This window comes from Sceloporus undulatus, chromosome 5 (assembly GCF_019175285.1).
Source record: "Sceloporus undulatus isolate JIND9_A2432 ecotype Alabama chromosome 5, SceUnd_v1.1, whole genome shotgun sequence".
In the NCBI taxonomy this organism is placed as follows: domain Eukaryota; kingdom Metazoa; phylum Chordata; class Lepidosauria; order Squamata; family Phrynosomatidae; genus Sceloporus; species Sceloporus undulatus.
This window is the reverse complement of record NC_056526.1, coordinates 32,806,688-32,823,328: the sequence shown is the minus strand read 5'-3', so window position 1 is coordinate 32,823,328 and position 16,641 is coordinate 32,806,688. Positions and strand designations below refer to the sequence as shown.

Sequence of the window (16,641 nt, the reverse complement as noted above, 5' to 3'; positions counted from 1 at the left end):
TTACTGCACACTCAAAAACCAATTTGGTACTGCATCTGAAGAAGTGGGTTTATATCCTCAAAAGCTCATGTGAAAATAAAAAAAAGTTTTAAAGATACTGCCACATTTCCTTCTCCCTCCTCCCTCTCTCCCTCCCTTCCTTCTCATGATCCCCAGTTCTCTTCTAGTTTATACGTAGTTAGCAGATAACTAAAGAAAATTGAGGCCCTATTCCCACTGGCTTATAATGCGGATCAGGACATGAATCATGGGTGCATCGTTTCCATTTGAGCGCTCATTCGATCTGCATTGTTCTGATATCGTTTCCATTGGAATTCGAATATTAATCGATTTATCCTGAAAAAATCCGAATTATTGGTTGATAAACCGGTTTTAAAAAATAGCAGCTTTTTAGTGAGTTTTCCTGTGCCTCCTGAGTCTGATTCGGGGCAAATGAATGGAAACGAAAGGGTGTCTGATTCAGGATCTTGGGGATGGGAGGAGCAGTACTCAAGGGGCTGGCCTGGGAGTGTCACCCGCTTGTTCTCTTTCCTGCATTACCGGTGCCATTTTCTCCCGTTCGCATAGCCTTTCCCCTGGTGGATTGGGAAGCAGGGTAAGGCGATCATGCTACATTGAGCTCCAAACACAGTAAACGCATTACACCCCCTGCAACCTCTCCTCTGCTCCACATTCATAGACTGATGTGTGAGGAGAGCCATTGAGCACCATTTTTAACTATTATTATTTTTTTTTCTTTTTTGCCTCTGCCTGAGCAGCAGATGGGCTTTGCAGTACATGCCTGCTTGATTGCCACCCTCTTCTCTCTTTCCCAGAGGGAGTCTGGGGAGACACAGAAGAGGCTGGACACCAAGGAATTGGGGGCAAAGAGAGGCTCCTCTTCTCTCTTTCCCAGAGGAACTATGGGAAGACACAGAAGAGCCTAGGATGCATAGGGATTTGGGGTGAATAGAGGCTCCTTCTCTCTTCCAGAGGGACTATGGGAAGACACAGAAGAGCCTGGGACCCAAAGGGATTGGGGTGAATAGAGGCTCCCTTTTCCCTTTCCCAGAGGAGAAAAGTGCTTAAGCGACTAATTGGCTATGATATCAAGTGCTTAGGCGCTTGATTGACAGCTGCTTTTAAAAAAAAAGGTACCGGAAGGGCAATGGGAATGGGGAGCAAAATAACCTACTTCAAATTACCACAGGGAAAATGCCAATGGGAACGAAAACGGGTAAAAAATCCCAGGTCTGTTTGCACCCATTTTTAATGGGAACAGTGGGTCAGATTCGAGTCAGAATTGCAGCGAAATAAGCAGCTTTTTTTGCCCAGTGGGAATGGGGCCAAATTGCTTAGTAACTTGACTGTTAATATCTTGGTGGTCAGTGTGACATTCAAGAATATACACTACCCACATAATACATGAAAAAATTTAAAAGGAGTTCCTACTGGTGATGTAGTATACTGCTATTTGTAGGATGAAGGTAGGATATTTAGAACAAGAGAATAGTTCTCTGTGATCCAAGTGCTCTTGATGTAGCACTCTCCTCTGCTTGGAAGTCTGAGCTCCAACCTTTGTTGTGGCACCTCTAAAAGAGCACTGGATAAATAGGAGAATCAGTGAAATCACCATGCTTGGTATGATAAAGAAAGCTGGAAAATGAGTAGCAGCCTTTCCTAATTGGAGTAATTTTGCATCCTGTCCACTTTAGCTGTAGAAGATCCTTTAAGTACCAACCAACTCTTTCATGGAGGAACTTGCTATAGCACAGGTGTATTTAGTATATGCTTTATTAGTAGCTTTCTTATACTGGATGAATAACTTTGCACAAAAGGAAATGAGAACATATAACAAGGTGTAGTGATTTATATCTTAAGCTGCCACATTTTGCAGTGTGAAAGGAATGCTTCCCGGGGTGAAATGGCAGCAAATCTAAAAATAATGTGAAAATGATGATCCTAACTCTGTATAGATATAACTCATGTACAGATAGATCCTACAAGATCATATCCATGTCCAGGATATGAGCTCTAAGAGCTGCATGCATACTCTTCCATGTGGCATATTACAGGTGAACAAGTTTTATTTCACATAATTTTTGTGGGCTCCAGAGTCCCGTTTCCCAAATGCAAGGTATTCAATTGATTTTGTCCAATTGAGATTTTACTGTTTTTTAAAAACATCTGCCAGCTGTAGCTACATGCTATATGTCTAGCGAAGTGGACTCAAATCCATAAGCTTAAAACTTACAATATTTTAAGATGCAGCAAGGCTTTTTTGGTTGCTTCAACATATTTGACACAGCTACTCCCACCTTCATTATGGCAAATTATGTTAATCAAAATTACTGATGTCAGCACAAATGTCTTGAGTAAGATACAGCTGCTTAACATATAGCCCTTTGTCTTCTCTCCATTGTACAACTTGTACTGAGAGAACTGTGGCTTTACCATAACATTCATGAGTAAAGACTTTCTGATTCCATGAGAAGGGAATGATTACAGAAAAGTTTGAAATACTTAGAGTGGTTTCTGGCCATCCTGGTTATGACAAGTAGTTCAGATGCTGTAGGGGCCACATAGACATTTGTTTAAAAAAAAAACAGTGTTAAAACATCAGGATGAGTGTGCACAGGGAAAACTCTCTCACAAATTGCTGCTGTTGCAAGTGTTCCTGCAAAGCTCATTCCTCACCTCCCACATCAAAGGGGTGGCTACCTGCCCAGCATCATGCTGTTCAGTTTTCAGTCATGACTGCATATACTGATGGTGTATCTGTAATTACCACATCAGCTCCAGGAAAAAGCTGGGGAAGCAAACTTACCTTCTCAGCAGTGGTGAACTATTCAATTCAATGCCCATCTTTTTCTGTTTCCCCACATATTTCTGTACAACAGGAAGTGTTCAGATAGTTGCATTATTGGGTGTGGCATTTTCTTATGGGGATCTGCAGCTCCTTCCAGAGAGATTCTATGCAGCCTTGAACATCTTAAGAAGCTTGGCTTTTAATCTTCAAATGTAGGGCAATAAAAATAAGTCTGGAAAATGATCTTAACAAGCATTCAAATAGACCAAATCTCTTCTTCTCTTCCCTCAAAGTATTATAGTTACTATTAAAATTTTTGTTTATCTTTGTCTTATATTCTTGTAAGTTGATTGAATGATTCCCAGAAAAGCATGGTATAAATATAAGTAAGCAGCTTTGAATGTTTAGACAGAAACTGAAAACCTGATAAAACATAACACATACTGCCAGGGTGCTGAAAGATGTGCTGGCCACATTAAGTACACAGATTGGTGTATCCATGTTTTCCCAACATGTATCAGTGCCGAACACTTTTTCTAGTGCCAAATAATGACCTGTGCTAGCATTACTTTTTTCCAAGTATTTGAAGTACTAAATTAAGCTTCATAGTTGTGACGGCACAGAGGAGCAGTTGGTTCACTTTGGCATATGCTTTGATGCATAGTGTGTACCATTTGGTCTGATGCTGATACTTGTGAGAGATGTGGTGTCAGCTTCACATGTCCTTGCTGGTCTGTTATGAGTTCCTGTTCAAGCACAGAAACTTCAGATGATTGTGCATGTCACTAAAAAAATTTCACATCTTTTCCTGTTCTTGGTTGGATTTGTTTGATGTTCCACTCCCCCAGGTGTTTTTCTGCTCTTTGTGCATTATTCAGCTACTCTTCTTTCATGCTTAGTTTATACTTGGTTCTTCCTTGATTGTTACAGTCAGGGTTTAAAAAGTTCCTCATGGGTTTTTCAGACTTCTTGAAATTAACTGAAATCAAAGAACACACTAGTTTGTTTTCCACAGAAGCTCTGGGATAGAGAGTTATGATGAAAAGTGCACCAGAGTGCATAGTCAGCTCTTGCAGGCTGGGAACTTTAGGGTCTTGCTATTTATCTTCATGAAATTTGGTAGTCTCTGAATATTTCTCTTTGACTGCACATGGTGGGGATAATTGGTAGTGGTGTGTGTGTTTTCTTCTTGTTTGTTTGTTTGTTTTACAGAAGCTCATCTGTAATTGCTGGTCATATTTTTCTCCCAGCTTAAGATAAGACAGTGTGCCTGGGTCTGATTTAATTTTACTTTTGTCTTACCTTTTCCTTAAATCCTTTTCAACCAAATCCCAACCCTGATAAATGACAGCTGTGATAGAATAAAGGTTATTGTCTTTTAAAAAAGTCTTATAAAGAGCAGACAAGGACTCTGTGGAGCAAATGGTGAGATCAAGTACTTTTTTGGCCATAATTCACTTATCCTGAAGTTGAACATGGTCAGTTCCTTTCAAATGCTTCTTTTTTCTGCAGAATATTTCCAAAAGTGGCAAGGATATAGTTATATTTATTTTACAAAAGGAGGAAAGTTCTGTCCTAAATTCCTGGTAGAACTTTTCTTTGGGGTGCAGGGCTGGATCACTTGTAAATCTGAGGCTATTGTTTCCTTTTTGTTTGTAATATTTGACATTCTCAATCTAGTGCCACCAGCAGTAGGTAGCCAGTTCACTTTCTGGCTAAGGGAAGGTTTGTTTCATGCTGTTATGTCCATAGAGGTGGTGGCAGGGAGTGGGATTACTGCCCCCTCCCCGCCCTTGCATGGTGAAGTTGTACCTGTTAGACTAGATTGCTATGTGGCTAGAGCAATCTTAGGTCTGTCAGGGGTTCCTTGTGCTGCAGGGTGTTTGTTAATAAGGGTGTGGAAGGACTAAGGAGGGACAGTTTCTCAGAACACTTCTTCAAGATTGTTAAACAAAAGAGTGGACACTCTTCTTTTCTGAAGGGCAGAAAGAATCATAAAAGCATGTCAGATGTCTTCTAAGGAGAAAGGGCCTAAGGGAATAAGAGAGTATTTTCAGACTGGTTTCTGGTTACTCTTAGTTTCATCATTTCCTGAAAAAGCTAATTCATCTGGAAGCCCTCATTCTCTGGTGTGTCCTGCTCAATTATGGCCAAAAATGGCAAGTACTTGGATTCTTGGAAGTTCCATTTGCAGGAAGCTCTGTAGCCGAGGTTTAGAGCACAGCTGTTGCTTTGCCAGCCTTGATACTATTGTGGACACTATGAAAAGAGATTTCTCAGTCCTCCTTCTATTTTGCCTCTCTACATCACACTGTCAGTCCCCAAAGTACATGGTTCTCTCATGTTTAGCAGATACCCATTGCATATATCTTCATCTAGCATTGTTGTCAGTAATTGTGAAATGTGAAAATGAACAGATAGTGGATCTCAATTTACTTCTGAGAGGTCTGCGTTACTTCTGAACTGTAAGAATTTCACATTTCTAATTGTTTTGACAATATTAGCAGTTGGAAGACTTTCTTTTCTTCCTCAGTTGTTCTTGTTATGTGCCTTCAAGTCGTTTCTGACTTATGGCAACCTTGTCATTCGGTTTTGTAGGACTGAAAGTGTGTGACTCACCCAAGGTCACCCAGTGGGTTCCCATGGCTGATCAGGAAATTGAACCCTGGTCTCCAGAGTCATAATCCAATGCTCAAACCACTTCGCCATGCTGGCTTTCTAATTAAGGAAATCAAAGGGATAAAACGAAGGTTGGATTCTTGTGTGAAAATGTGTGAGCACACTTTTTGTACTGAAAATGATTCCTGCACTGGGCACATGCACGGGCCCATCTTGTTCCTTAATTCAGAGTTTATGCCTGTTTCTGGTTGAAGGACCAGAAATACAAAATAGATCTTGGAAGTCAGAAGTCTGTCCTTACTTGCTATACAGGAATAATAGTTTTCAGCAAGTGCTTGACCTCAATATTTCCTATAAATTGGGGAAAACAAACTAAACCTTAACATTTCTTTCTGTTAGAACTTGTCTTCAACATGAGAACCTATTTAAATAGTCCTTTTAGAACTGATTGAGTGGTGGAACACCCCCCCTCCAATTTATATATTTCTTTTCGCTCTGCCACCTTATTAAGGTTGTCACCACTGCAGCTATCACTTGTTTTCTTGAAATTTCCATGCAGTTTTGCACCTTTATACCATTCATGTATCTGTTTGCAGTTCCTAATTGGTATGGGAAGTGACAGGTGGATGGTCCAGTCTTTTGACCAGCGGGCTTGGGCGGGATGATCTGTGGTGCTTCAGATGGATGCATGACATTTAAATAATAATAAACTAAAGAAAGATGGAAATGCAACTAATGTCAATTATAGATGGCTAGAACATCATAGGTTCAAAGTCTTAGCAGCAATATTGACATTTTGACACTAATAATAAATGTATTCTTACCTTTTAACAGGTCCCTGGTTATAGGTCATCATGGCTCAGAGAGATGCTGACAAATACCTCTACGTGGACAGAAATGTCATCAACAACCCTCTTGCTCAGGCTGATTGGGCAGCAAAGAAGCTGGTGTGGGTCCCTTCAGAGAAGAATGGTTTTGAGCCTGCTAGCTTGAAGGAGGAAGTAGGAGATGAAGCCATTGTGGAGCTTGCAGAGAATGGGAAGAAAGTGAGAGTAAACAAAGATGATATCCAAAAGATGAACCCACCTAAGTTCTCTAAAGTGGAAGACATGGCTGAATTAACCTGTCTGAATGAGGCCTCTGTGTTGCACAACTTAAAGGAACGATACTATTCGGGGCTTATCTATGTAAGTAATGATTTTCTCTACTGACTTTAGAGATTAATTAAATGTGGGATGGTACTTTTGGATGTTTTCCATCTCATTTTTCAACTTGTATTTTTCATTACACCAGACCTTTCTTAAATGGAGGAATATTGTGTTGAGGTGGTTGGGTTCTAGCACTTGCACAACATTCTGTGTGTTTTCAACAGACTGGAAGAAGCTCTAGAAATGATAAAGTTTGGTCCAAATTAATCTTACTCTGGCTTGCTTCTTCATCTAGAACCTCACTTATAAAGGAACACTTATACTAAGCTAGAAAAATATCATTTTTATATAGTAAGACTCAGCTGCACAGAAGGCAGTTGGGAATATGCGACAGCACTGTGCTGATTGAGTTAGCATGCTGAACAGAGAACACAGAGAACTAAAACAGCAACAACATTTCAGACCTTCAATGTGTTGTGCTTTAGTATAGACTCTGGGCAGGTGATTTGGCTTCCAGTGCTGCTCTCATCATTCAAAGTGGCAGCATGGTTCTTGTCAGCTTATTGCCATGGAAACAAAGACTTGTAATTGTTTATATATGATTAAGTGTGAGTAAAGTATTAGGAGCTTATCTTGTGCTGCTTTTGCCCATGCATGAGCCTTTGCAGAATAAAATGGAATAATATGTAGGTGTGTTCTTTGCTAAGTTACTGCCCTCTTGTTTTACCATTCCTATGTTTTGCCCTGAATTGAAGACTGTAGAGATCCTGCTCAGTTGAGACACTGGAAGAAGGTGGCCTACACCAGTAGTGCTAGAGAGAATGGTGAAATGCTCCTTGTAATAAAAGAATATTTTCTGAAACTATAGACTTTGGAAGGCCCTGTTCACCATTTCGTTTGTGTGAGGTTAGATGAGTAGTGTAAGTTAGGACCTTCTTGGTGGTGGTGCCAAAGTTGTATAATGCCTTCCATTAGAGAAGTATCCTAGAAACCACAAGGGGCTCTTGTCTTTAAATAAACATCTCTTCTCTCTTTCAACAGCACTTCAGCATTTGACTTTTAAAACTTAGGCTTTTGAGGCCTGTATGTGTTCAACTTCAATTATATTTTATTGCTATTTATGTGATTTGATTATAACTTTAGTGAACAGTGTCTTTGATATGCATAATACAGGGAAACTGCATGTAAGTTTTAATTATTTTGCAGGACAAATCGAATATATTTGGGCCACCTAGGTTTTCCTGGAAAGGAGATGTTCTCCCATTGAGGGAACTTCACATAACTCTATTTCTGAATTATCCTGAATTATTATTGAGGAACAGATGTCATTGTTGCCTAGTATCAGAGTTGCCTTCTGTGCAACTCATCTCAATTCTTTGTACATTAAAGAGATCATTCGCTAGTTTTTAAACTTAGTTTTGTTCATTTTTCATGTCAAGAGGATCAATGTAGTAGTGTTCCAACACTTCAAAGACTTTGTCCCATTATCATGAGATGGGACTGCCCTTGTGTAAACTTCTGAATTATAAGGTTTACCTAGTGGAGACTTGTCTTAAGCCTTTCCTTACACAGATGTTTGGGGGGGGCGGATAGTGCATTGTGTTATTTGAGAGAGAATGCATTTGTTTTTATGGCATATAAAACACGTCTAGTTTATCAACATATACATGCAGTAAAACAGATATGCAGTCTTATACATTATTCATGAGCACAGGTAATTTATGGCTCTAAGCAATGCAAGATATTGTATATATGCAGTAAATATTCACTCTGAGGCTGTACATAACACTGTCTCAATCTGTAGAAGTGTGTAGTGTATATTCATGACTCCATCTAGCCGTTAGTTTCATCATTTGAAGTTTGGAATGTTTTGAAATTAAGCATAGCATGAACAAGCACAACTTTTAACTTCAGTAAGATACTTTTAAAAGCATTTAAGTAATATTAGCCTTCATGTTGATATATGGTATTCATAACTGACTTTAACAGTTTTTGGCTTAAGTGAACCACCCTCCAATGTTCATTTAATTAGATTCTGTGCCAGTCTTCATTGGTTGATGGTTCAGGATAGATTTATAGCTTGAGTTATCATGGCTATTTGCCCACCATAAGGAGTGGTTTGGCTCAAAATATAACAAGACCCCCCCCCCCCTCTTCTCTCTCTCACACACACTTTCAATACAACATGTTTTATAACTTTTCTGCTATTAAGAAGCTCCTTGAAACAAATCTCTTCCTCTGGATCTTCTGATGTTTAGTTAAACAGGAATTTTAATGGACTGCTTCCTTACTAATCCAGCTGCTACATTTTATCAAGTTGGCACTGCATTCAAGTTTGCTTTTTCTGTTGTGTCTTGTCTCATTACATGTTTAATAACAAGGATTTTTTTTCTTGTATGGTGTATTATATAAATATTCTGTTACAATTTTTCTTACACAATAGAGTCTTGATTTGTGTTTTTTTATTCAGTATGATTACATAGTGAGATGATAGTTTCTCTATGACAGAAAGTGGATATTCGGTTTTTTATCTTTGAATACTTTTGCCTGATTGTAACTTTGTCTGAACAGTTTTGATGCAAGCTGTGTGTGTTAACACCTAACAAAGGCTAATCCCTTTATGTGTCTACCAGTCTCCTCCAGGTTTCCATCTTTACACTTTCATAACTGTAGTCTTTGCAAACTTAATATCATGCCACACTTCTCTCTTTTCTGTTTACCTACTCCCCAGTTGTGTTTTTGCATTACATGAAGTGTGATGAAAGTTTCCAAAGAACTCAGATGCTTGCTCACTATTTTGACAATGTAGTTGCCCTATTATCTTGGTAAAACTGCATAAGTATTTGCATTTTTGTAATAGAGTACTTGGTCAGGAAACCATTTTGAGTATGCAGTCCATACAGCAGTGTGTTCTGTTCTCTTATCAGTAACATGTTGCACATGTGTTATAGTGGGCTGACCACTATTCACTGTAGATTTATATTTGTTTCTTGTCTGGGAAGGGTTGAATTTGTCCCACTGGTGAATACCCAGCTTTGAGCTGTGCACATGTCAAGAGAGTTGTGATTGACAAGCTGACATTTTAGGGTCCATTGGCAGACCTAACAAGGTTTGAGATGCTACATTGTGGCCTTTTTGTTGCTGGTGGGGAGTGGAAGGCTTCAGAAACGTGTCTGTCTATATTCCCATAGCTAGACTGTGTTCCCATAGCCCATTGTGGACTAATGGGATCTGCTGGAGTTCTCATGAGTTCTCAGCTGATGAGACCATAGCCAGACACTTTTCTGCTCCTGTCTACCAACAACAGAAGGGGGGGAGGACTGTTGCAGCAAAATGGTGAATCCATTTGGACACTGTAGAGAGAGGAAGAAAATTATAATGTAGCACTTTTCAAGGGTTGTTTCTGACATATAAAACCCTGTACCAAGATTTTTCAAAAGCTATTCCATGGCATGTTTATGTAATTGACACCTCTCCATCGATACACAAGCATAAGGTGGTCTTAAGCTTGCACAAATCATTAACAGGATGCTGACCAAGGAGTGACATGTAAACTAAAATGCTGCCACCTCTCTTCACAACTCTATGCAGAGTGTAGAGAGAATCTGCCACCAGTTGTAACTAAAAGAGTCGGCATAAAGCAGTCTTCCTCAGTACGGTGCCCTCTAGGTGTTTTGTGCTATGGCTGCCATGATCCCCTGCCAGCTTGGGCATGAATGATAGAAACTGCATTCCAGTATATTTGGAGGGACCCAAGTTGGGTGCGACTGGCAATAGAGCCTGATAATTTGTTACTTCACTTGCTGGGGCACAGAAGGACATATGCACAGATAGAGGATGGGGGACACCTGGCTGAACAAGACTACATGTGAAAGGGATCTAGGAGTCCAAGTAGACCACAAGTTGAACATGAGTGTGATGCAGCAGCTAAAAAGGCCAATACAATTTTAGGCTGCATCAATAAAAGTATAGTATCTAGATCAAAAGAAGTAATAGTGCCACTATATTCTACTTTGGTCAGGCCCCACCTGGAATATTGTGTCCAGTTCTGGGAACCACAATTCAAAAAGGACACCGAGAAACTGGAGCATGTCCAAAGGAGGGCGACAAAAATGGTGAAGGGTCTGGAAACCCTGCCCTATGAGGAACGACTTGAGGAGCTGGAGATGTTTAGCCTGGAGAAGAGAAGGTTAAGAGGTGATATGATAGCCCTGTTTAAATATTTGAAGGGATGTCATATTGAGGTGGGAGCAAGCTTGTTTTCTACTGCTCCAGAGAACAGGATCCAGAACAATGGATGCAAGCTCCAGGAAAAGAGATTCCACCTCAACATTAGGAAGAATTTCCTGACAGTAAGGGCTGTTCGACAGTGGAACACGCTCCCTTAGAGAGTGGTGGAATCTCCCTCTTTGGAAATCTTTAAACAGAGGTTGGATAGTCATCGGTCGGGGATGCTTTGATTGTGATTTCCTGCATGGCAGGGGTTGGACTGGATGTCCCTTGTGTTCTCTTCCAACTCTACGATTTTATGATTTATAATTTATGTGGGGTGGTGGTGAGAGGCAATAACTCCAAATCAGATAGAAGTCCGAAACTATGCTGGCCAGCAGCATGTCTTAACCTGGTAGCTCTTTGCAATGGCTCATCTCTGGCTCCTTGCTTACTTTCTGTCCAAGTAAATAAATTATTCTAATTAAGCATGTGCAAACTTGTATGCTAGTTTACATGCCACAGAACTTATTTTAAAACTTTCAGCCCAGGTTTTATGTGTGAGAAACACCCCCTGGATAGTTCTGCCTTGTCAATGTGTATGGTTTAAAGCATGTTAAACTTTCCATGTTGCCTAAACATGCTGTGTTTCCTGGAATGCCAAATGGTAGTTATTTGTTTGTTTATTTAGGTGTGCATTAATTTAAATTTTGTAACATACATGACTTAACATCACTAAACAGAACACATAACTTATGCATATTTCAGTGGTCAAAAAGTGAAAAAAGCCATATTCATACAGCAAATAGCAGATTTAATTACCAGTTTAACTATCTGGTAATGAAGGGCAATTATGGCAGTCCAAATAAATGTTTCCCGAAGCTAAATCTTCTGAAATTTCTGCCGGATACCACTTTATATATTATGAGGTAAAAGAAAGATTATGGGGAGATTTCTTTCCCTCTCCATTCTCTTTTGTCTTGGGTTAGGTTTACTTAGATGTAAGCCTGGGGCTGGGAAAATCCTTCTTTTTATTGATCTGTTAGATGCTCCAGGGTTCCTTTTAGGGTATATCTTCTTGTCAAACAGTAAAGAAAATGCATGCTTATTAATTCTTCATGAAATCCATTTTGCAGACCTACTCAGGCCTGTTCTGTGTCGTCATAAATCCCTACAAGAACTTGCCCATCTACTCAGAAGAAATTGTGGAGATGTATAAGGGCAAAAAGAGACATGAGATGCCCCCTCACATCTATGCCATTACAGACACAGCCTACAGGAGTATGATGCAAGGTAGGTACACTTTAAAAAATCATTTCCGGCTGAGATAATTGCTACATTGCAGTTGAGAAGATTAATCTTGCAAAGGTATTACTATTCCTTTTCAGGGGTCAACAGAGGTTCACACAAAGAGCACAAGAAGGCTTCACATTGGGGTGGGGTTTTGCTGTATTGTAGCATTTGATCCCAGTCAATCTTCTGGTCTCTAGAAAGCAGCATTCTTTCTTTGCTTCGAGTTCTTCTTAATCCGTGGGGGAGGCTTGCTACTGCAGCCAGTGGTATGGGAGGAATCTGCATTGAGCACAGAGATGAAAGACCATGGGTTCTGCAAAAACCAGAGGCGTTCAGGATTAGCTGTTGTACTCCAGACTCCATTCAGAGCCTAACAGGCGGGAAATCTTTCATGGTTTTGAGCACTTCTTTGTTTTTTTGGCAAAATACACAACGTGCACTGGCAAGCCATTGATTTTGACCCATTCTCTGCATGGGGTGCACTTATTTCTTTGGGCTGAAAGAGCAGAAAGACTTACATGTTAATTGGTTAGATTCCAGCATTTGGTAGAGGGCATCCTAATTGGCAGCTTGTGCAGTAGTAGGGGCAGGGACTGTATGATTTACACTCAGACGAAAATTGCCTAACTGTAGTAACAGATGTTCTACTACATTGTTCTGGAGCTGGCATCTCTCTTGACAGTCTGTATAATTCTTCATTAACAAAAAAACTCCTTGCCACATGCTAGATTTACCAGGGGGTGGGGTGGGGGTGTGGCATAAAGGTTTTGGTAGTGTGTTTGAATTTTGACTTTACTGGGATCTTTGCTGTTGGCGCACCACATATGGAAGTTGTCTCTTTTTCTTAGAGTGAAATGCTTAGGCATCAAGGCCTCCTCCGTATGCTTGTATGTGCATATATGAGAAGGAAATAATCAGTCAATAATTGCTTAAGAGCCTTCATTCCTGCTCCAGTGTGTACATAATACACAATAGTAAAGCTACAATATCATCCACAAGCCCTTGAATAACCTTGAATAATGTGCAAGCAGAATCTATGCTATAATATTCTTTGAACCATACAACCAAAACTGTCTACTTTGTAGTGCCTGATTAGGGAGAGGTGTTATAGTTTTGCATGAAGAGTTCTGCATATGGGTTGAGTGGGTAGCTCTTCAGGTCTCTTTGGAGCCTCATGACTCTGGGATTAGGAAGGCTGAAGATTTGTCCTGCCATATCTGTTAAGTGTTAATCTGTTTGGGAGAGGGAATGAGGAAGAGGGAAAGTATGATGTTGACATATTTCATAGGCTGGGGCCAGGAATGTACCATTTGTTAGTCAAGTCTAGCCTGGCCTGCTTGGAGTAGCAGTCTGTATCTGTTTGAATCAGGTTTGTTTATGCTAATCTATTGTTCTGAACTCTTTCTCACAAAGGGAGTTTTTCTTCATGGGTCTTGGTTTTATAGGAGGCCTGCCAGGACTCATGACTTTCTACATAAGCTGACTAGCATTTCTCCTCATACTTCATACAGAAGTGAAATGATTCACTGTTTGATAATCAGACCAGTTTGCCCTGCGTAGTGGAAACATTTCTTAGTGTTTTCCCCTTTAAAATCCTTTTCATCTTACTTTGCTCTGCTTTCTTACGGAGTGTGAATCCTTTCTAATGAGCATAAACAAATCTGAATTATACAGTAGGCCTCCACATTTGCGGCTTTGACTTTTACAGATATGATTAATATGTTCTCTCTGGGAAGCTTTAGGTCATCCAGTACAGCTCTGCCAGAAGTTGACCATAGAGTTGCCCTGGAGGATCTACAAATTCCTAGAGAAAACACTTCACTAGGCATTTGTAAATCCTCTAGCATGGCAGATGTTGACCATAGAGTTGCATTGGAGGCCCTGGAGATTCCTAGAAAGGTCTTCTTTCAGGTAAAAAGAATAATGTTTTTTTTTTATTTCTGTTTTTTCCACATTCACAGGGGTCCTTCACTCCTAATCCCAGTGTATAGTAGATTATTGAACAACTTAATAAATACCGCAAAGCCTGATTACAGGAAGCCTTAGCTTTTTACCAGTTTGTTGAACTATTTGATTTGGTGTGATGGATCTCTGTGTCCCCCTCAGCTAGGTGGGGCTCATTGAGACTACCTTAAACAAAGTAAGCTGCCTCCACCTACTGAATTGACCTCCTTCTTTTTCCTAATAACTCAGTAGGAAGTTACCTGGCGTTACTTTCTATTCCTGATACTACAGAGACTTTCCATTCCCTGGTAAGGAGATGAAACCAAACAAAGGCACATGAAAGATGGGTTTTTATTCTGAGTAAGGAATTTTCATAACAAAAGGATATCTCCTACATGAGGAATGCCTTTTCTCCAGACACATTTAGAGATTACAAGTTACAAACACAGTTGGTCATTCCAGCCAAATCAAGAAAAGAATCAAAATATCCTAACGCAGCATTCCCTAATGCTATTCACAGAACATATGGGATTTGTAGTTCTTGATGTTCATGGGACTAGCTGAGAGCCTGGACTCCATGGTCCAGCTCCACGAGAATCCTCCCATTGAGCCCCTGTTCCAGATGTTTCTTTGTTTTAAAAAAACAGTTCCTCTGGTCCTTGTGCAGCTGTTTATAACCTCGGATCAGAATTATCTTGAAGGTTCTTACTTCTTCCAATTGCCCATCTTATTGGACAGATGCTATCTCCTCACCTCTGTGATGGTCCCTCATTAAAATGTAACAGTACCTCCTCCCACATTTAACCTTTTATCTTGGGGAAACGCCATAGTAATGGGAAGGACTTGAGAAAGACTTTCCTATTATCACAGTTGGAGAAACATATTTGTTTTGCAGACTTCCTATTCAGAGTGGCTCTGTGTGTGTCTGCATAATACAAGTTAGTCGATCTTAAATTGTGACATAATTTTAACTGTCACTATTCATAGCATGTACACATAAATTGTCAAAGTCTTTGTCTGCCTCATGTTGTCTTCCATGCAGATTGTCAACATATGTCCAATTTTTCCAGATGCCATAACTGTGTTTAATGTGTGTGTGTGCAATTATTTGGCTTCAGTCTTCCCTACCCTTTTGGTTTCGTCTAGGAGACAGAATCAACAACCCATGAACATTTCAGTTTTTGCCATTTTAACCATACAGAAATTACAAGAACCCAACAAATTTTTATAAGGAAAACATATGCAGTTGTGAAATGAGTCTGCAATAATATAAATCCATTGAATGTGACAAGATGTACATAAGTTACTGTAGTTAGTGTTTTGACTCATGTTCTGTAAGGGAAGGTACAAAAATGAACCAGCATCAGATGATACAGGCAATCCATTGTGGTTACCGATGATAATTAAATCTTCACTTTTAAAAATAAAAGCAAGCGGTCAGTTTAAGGTAGCAGGACACTTTTGTTCATTTTACATTTGTCCAGATTTAAAGATAAACGATAAAAGTCAATTTTGGCCAGATGCTGGTCTAGACAGAAGTAGAATGCCTTCTGGTAAAAATGGAGTTCTAGTGTTCTGAGTTGTCATGTCTCATGATCAACAGCTGTGTTCTCATACTAAATGAAACCCACAGAATATAACAGTTTTGCTATGATGCACACAGGAAGGAATGATATCGTGGTTTGTAAATGACTTTATTGTAAGTAGAATTGCTTTTCAGTATAAATAATTTTAGTGGGAAATGGAACAATTTCTTCTGTTAAATTTTCTTTTGGTTTGGTCTTGTTCTAAATAGTCTGTCTCTAGTTAGCATAATGGGAGATGTGAAAAAGAAATCTCATATGGTAGTGGTGAGCTTGATTTGGCAAAAACAGATGTAGGCATATATTGTACTATCCACTGCATGACGTCTGTACCACTCAGACATCTTGCTTCATTAAATTGTTTGCAACTAATTGAGCAGCTTTCATTAAACACCTTGGGACTATTTGGTACCCCCAGACCTCTTGTCTCAACAGTGTTATATAGTTGAATTAAAGCAGCACTAAAGATACTCTTATTGACCAGATGTTTAACCTGACAGTGTTCTAACCCTCTTAACATCACCCAGCTACAGGCACTGCCAAGGATAAAATGCCAGTGTGCCAGGCTTCTTTTTCTTGTCCCATATAAAAAAAAATTTCAAGAAGCATGTGCAGGCAAAGTACCTCCTGAGGCTTTTCCCAATATAGTGTTAATATGGAAAAAGGTTATCAAGGGATGACTGTGTACATACGCTGGGGAAAATAGGTGAAGAGAGTATAACAATTTGGGTTCCTTCAGTCTCACTCCTTGTTTTTATCCTGTTTTGCCAGTGCCTTGGTCTTATTGCATAAATGTAATAAATGTGGATAAACGTAAAGGATGTTTAAAGTTAAGTGCATTAAGGAAGATAAAAGTTACATTTTTCTGTGATTAGAAGGCAACTCTTTGCCATTTAGCTGTAGTCAAATCTCTGTGTTGATGAATCAGCTATAAGCAGGGCTGAAACCTTTGCCTCTTTTGCTCCACTTCCTCTTGGCTGGAGAGATGATGTCACCATTGTGTGAATGCTATATTCTCCTTTTATGGCGCTAAGCAGACTCAACTCAGAGTTGCTCA

General features: G+C 39.7%; 1 protein-coding gene across 1 annotated transcript in view; it reads left to right on the top strand.

Annotated features, from left to right (window-relative positions):
* The window catches only part of MYH9 (myosin heavy chain 9), a 90,131-nt gene that overhangs the window by 18,359 nt on the left and 55,131 nt on the right, over window positions 1-16,641 (top strand). Inside the window, exons 2-3 of the mRNA XM_042467241.1 lie at window positions 6,242-6,594; window positions 11,901-12,057. Coding sequence (XP_042323175.1) covers window positions 6,262-6,594; window positions 11,901-12,057 — 490 coding nt within the window. The 5' untranslated portion in view covers window positions 6,242-6,261. The remainder of the gene's footprint in view (window positions 1-6,241; window positions 6,595-11,900; window positions 12,058-16,641) is intronic.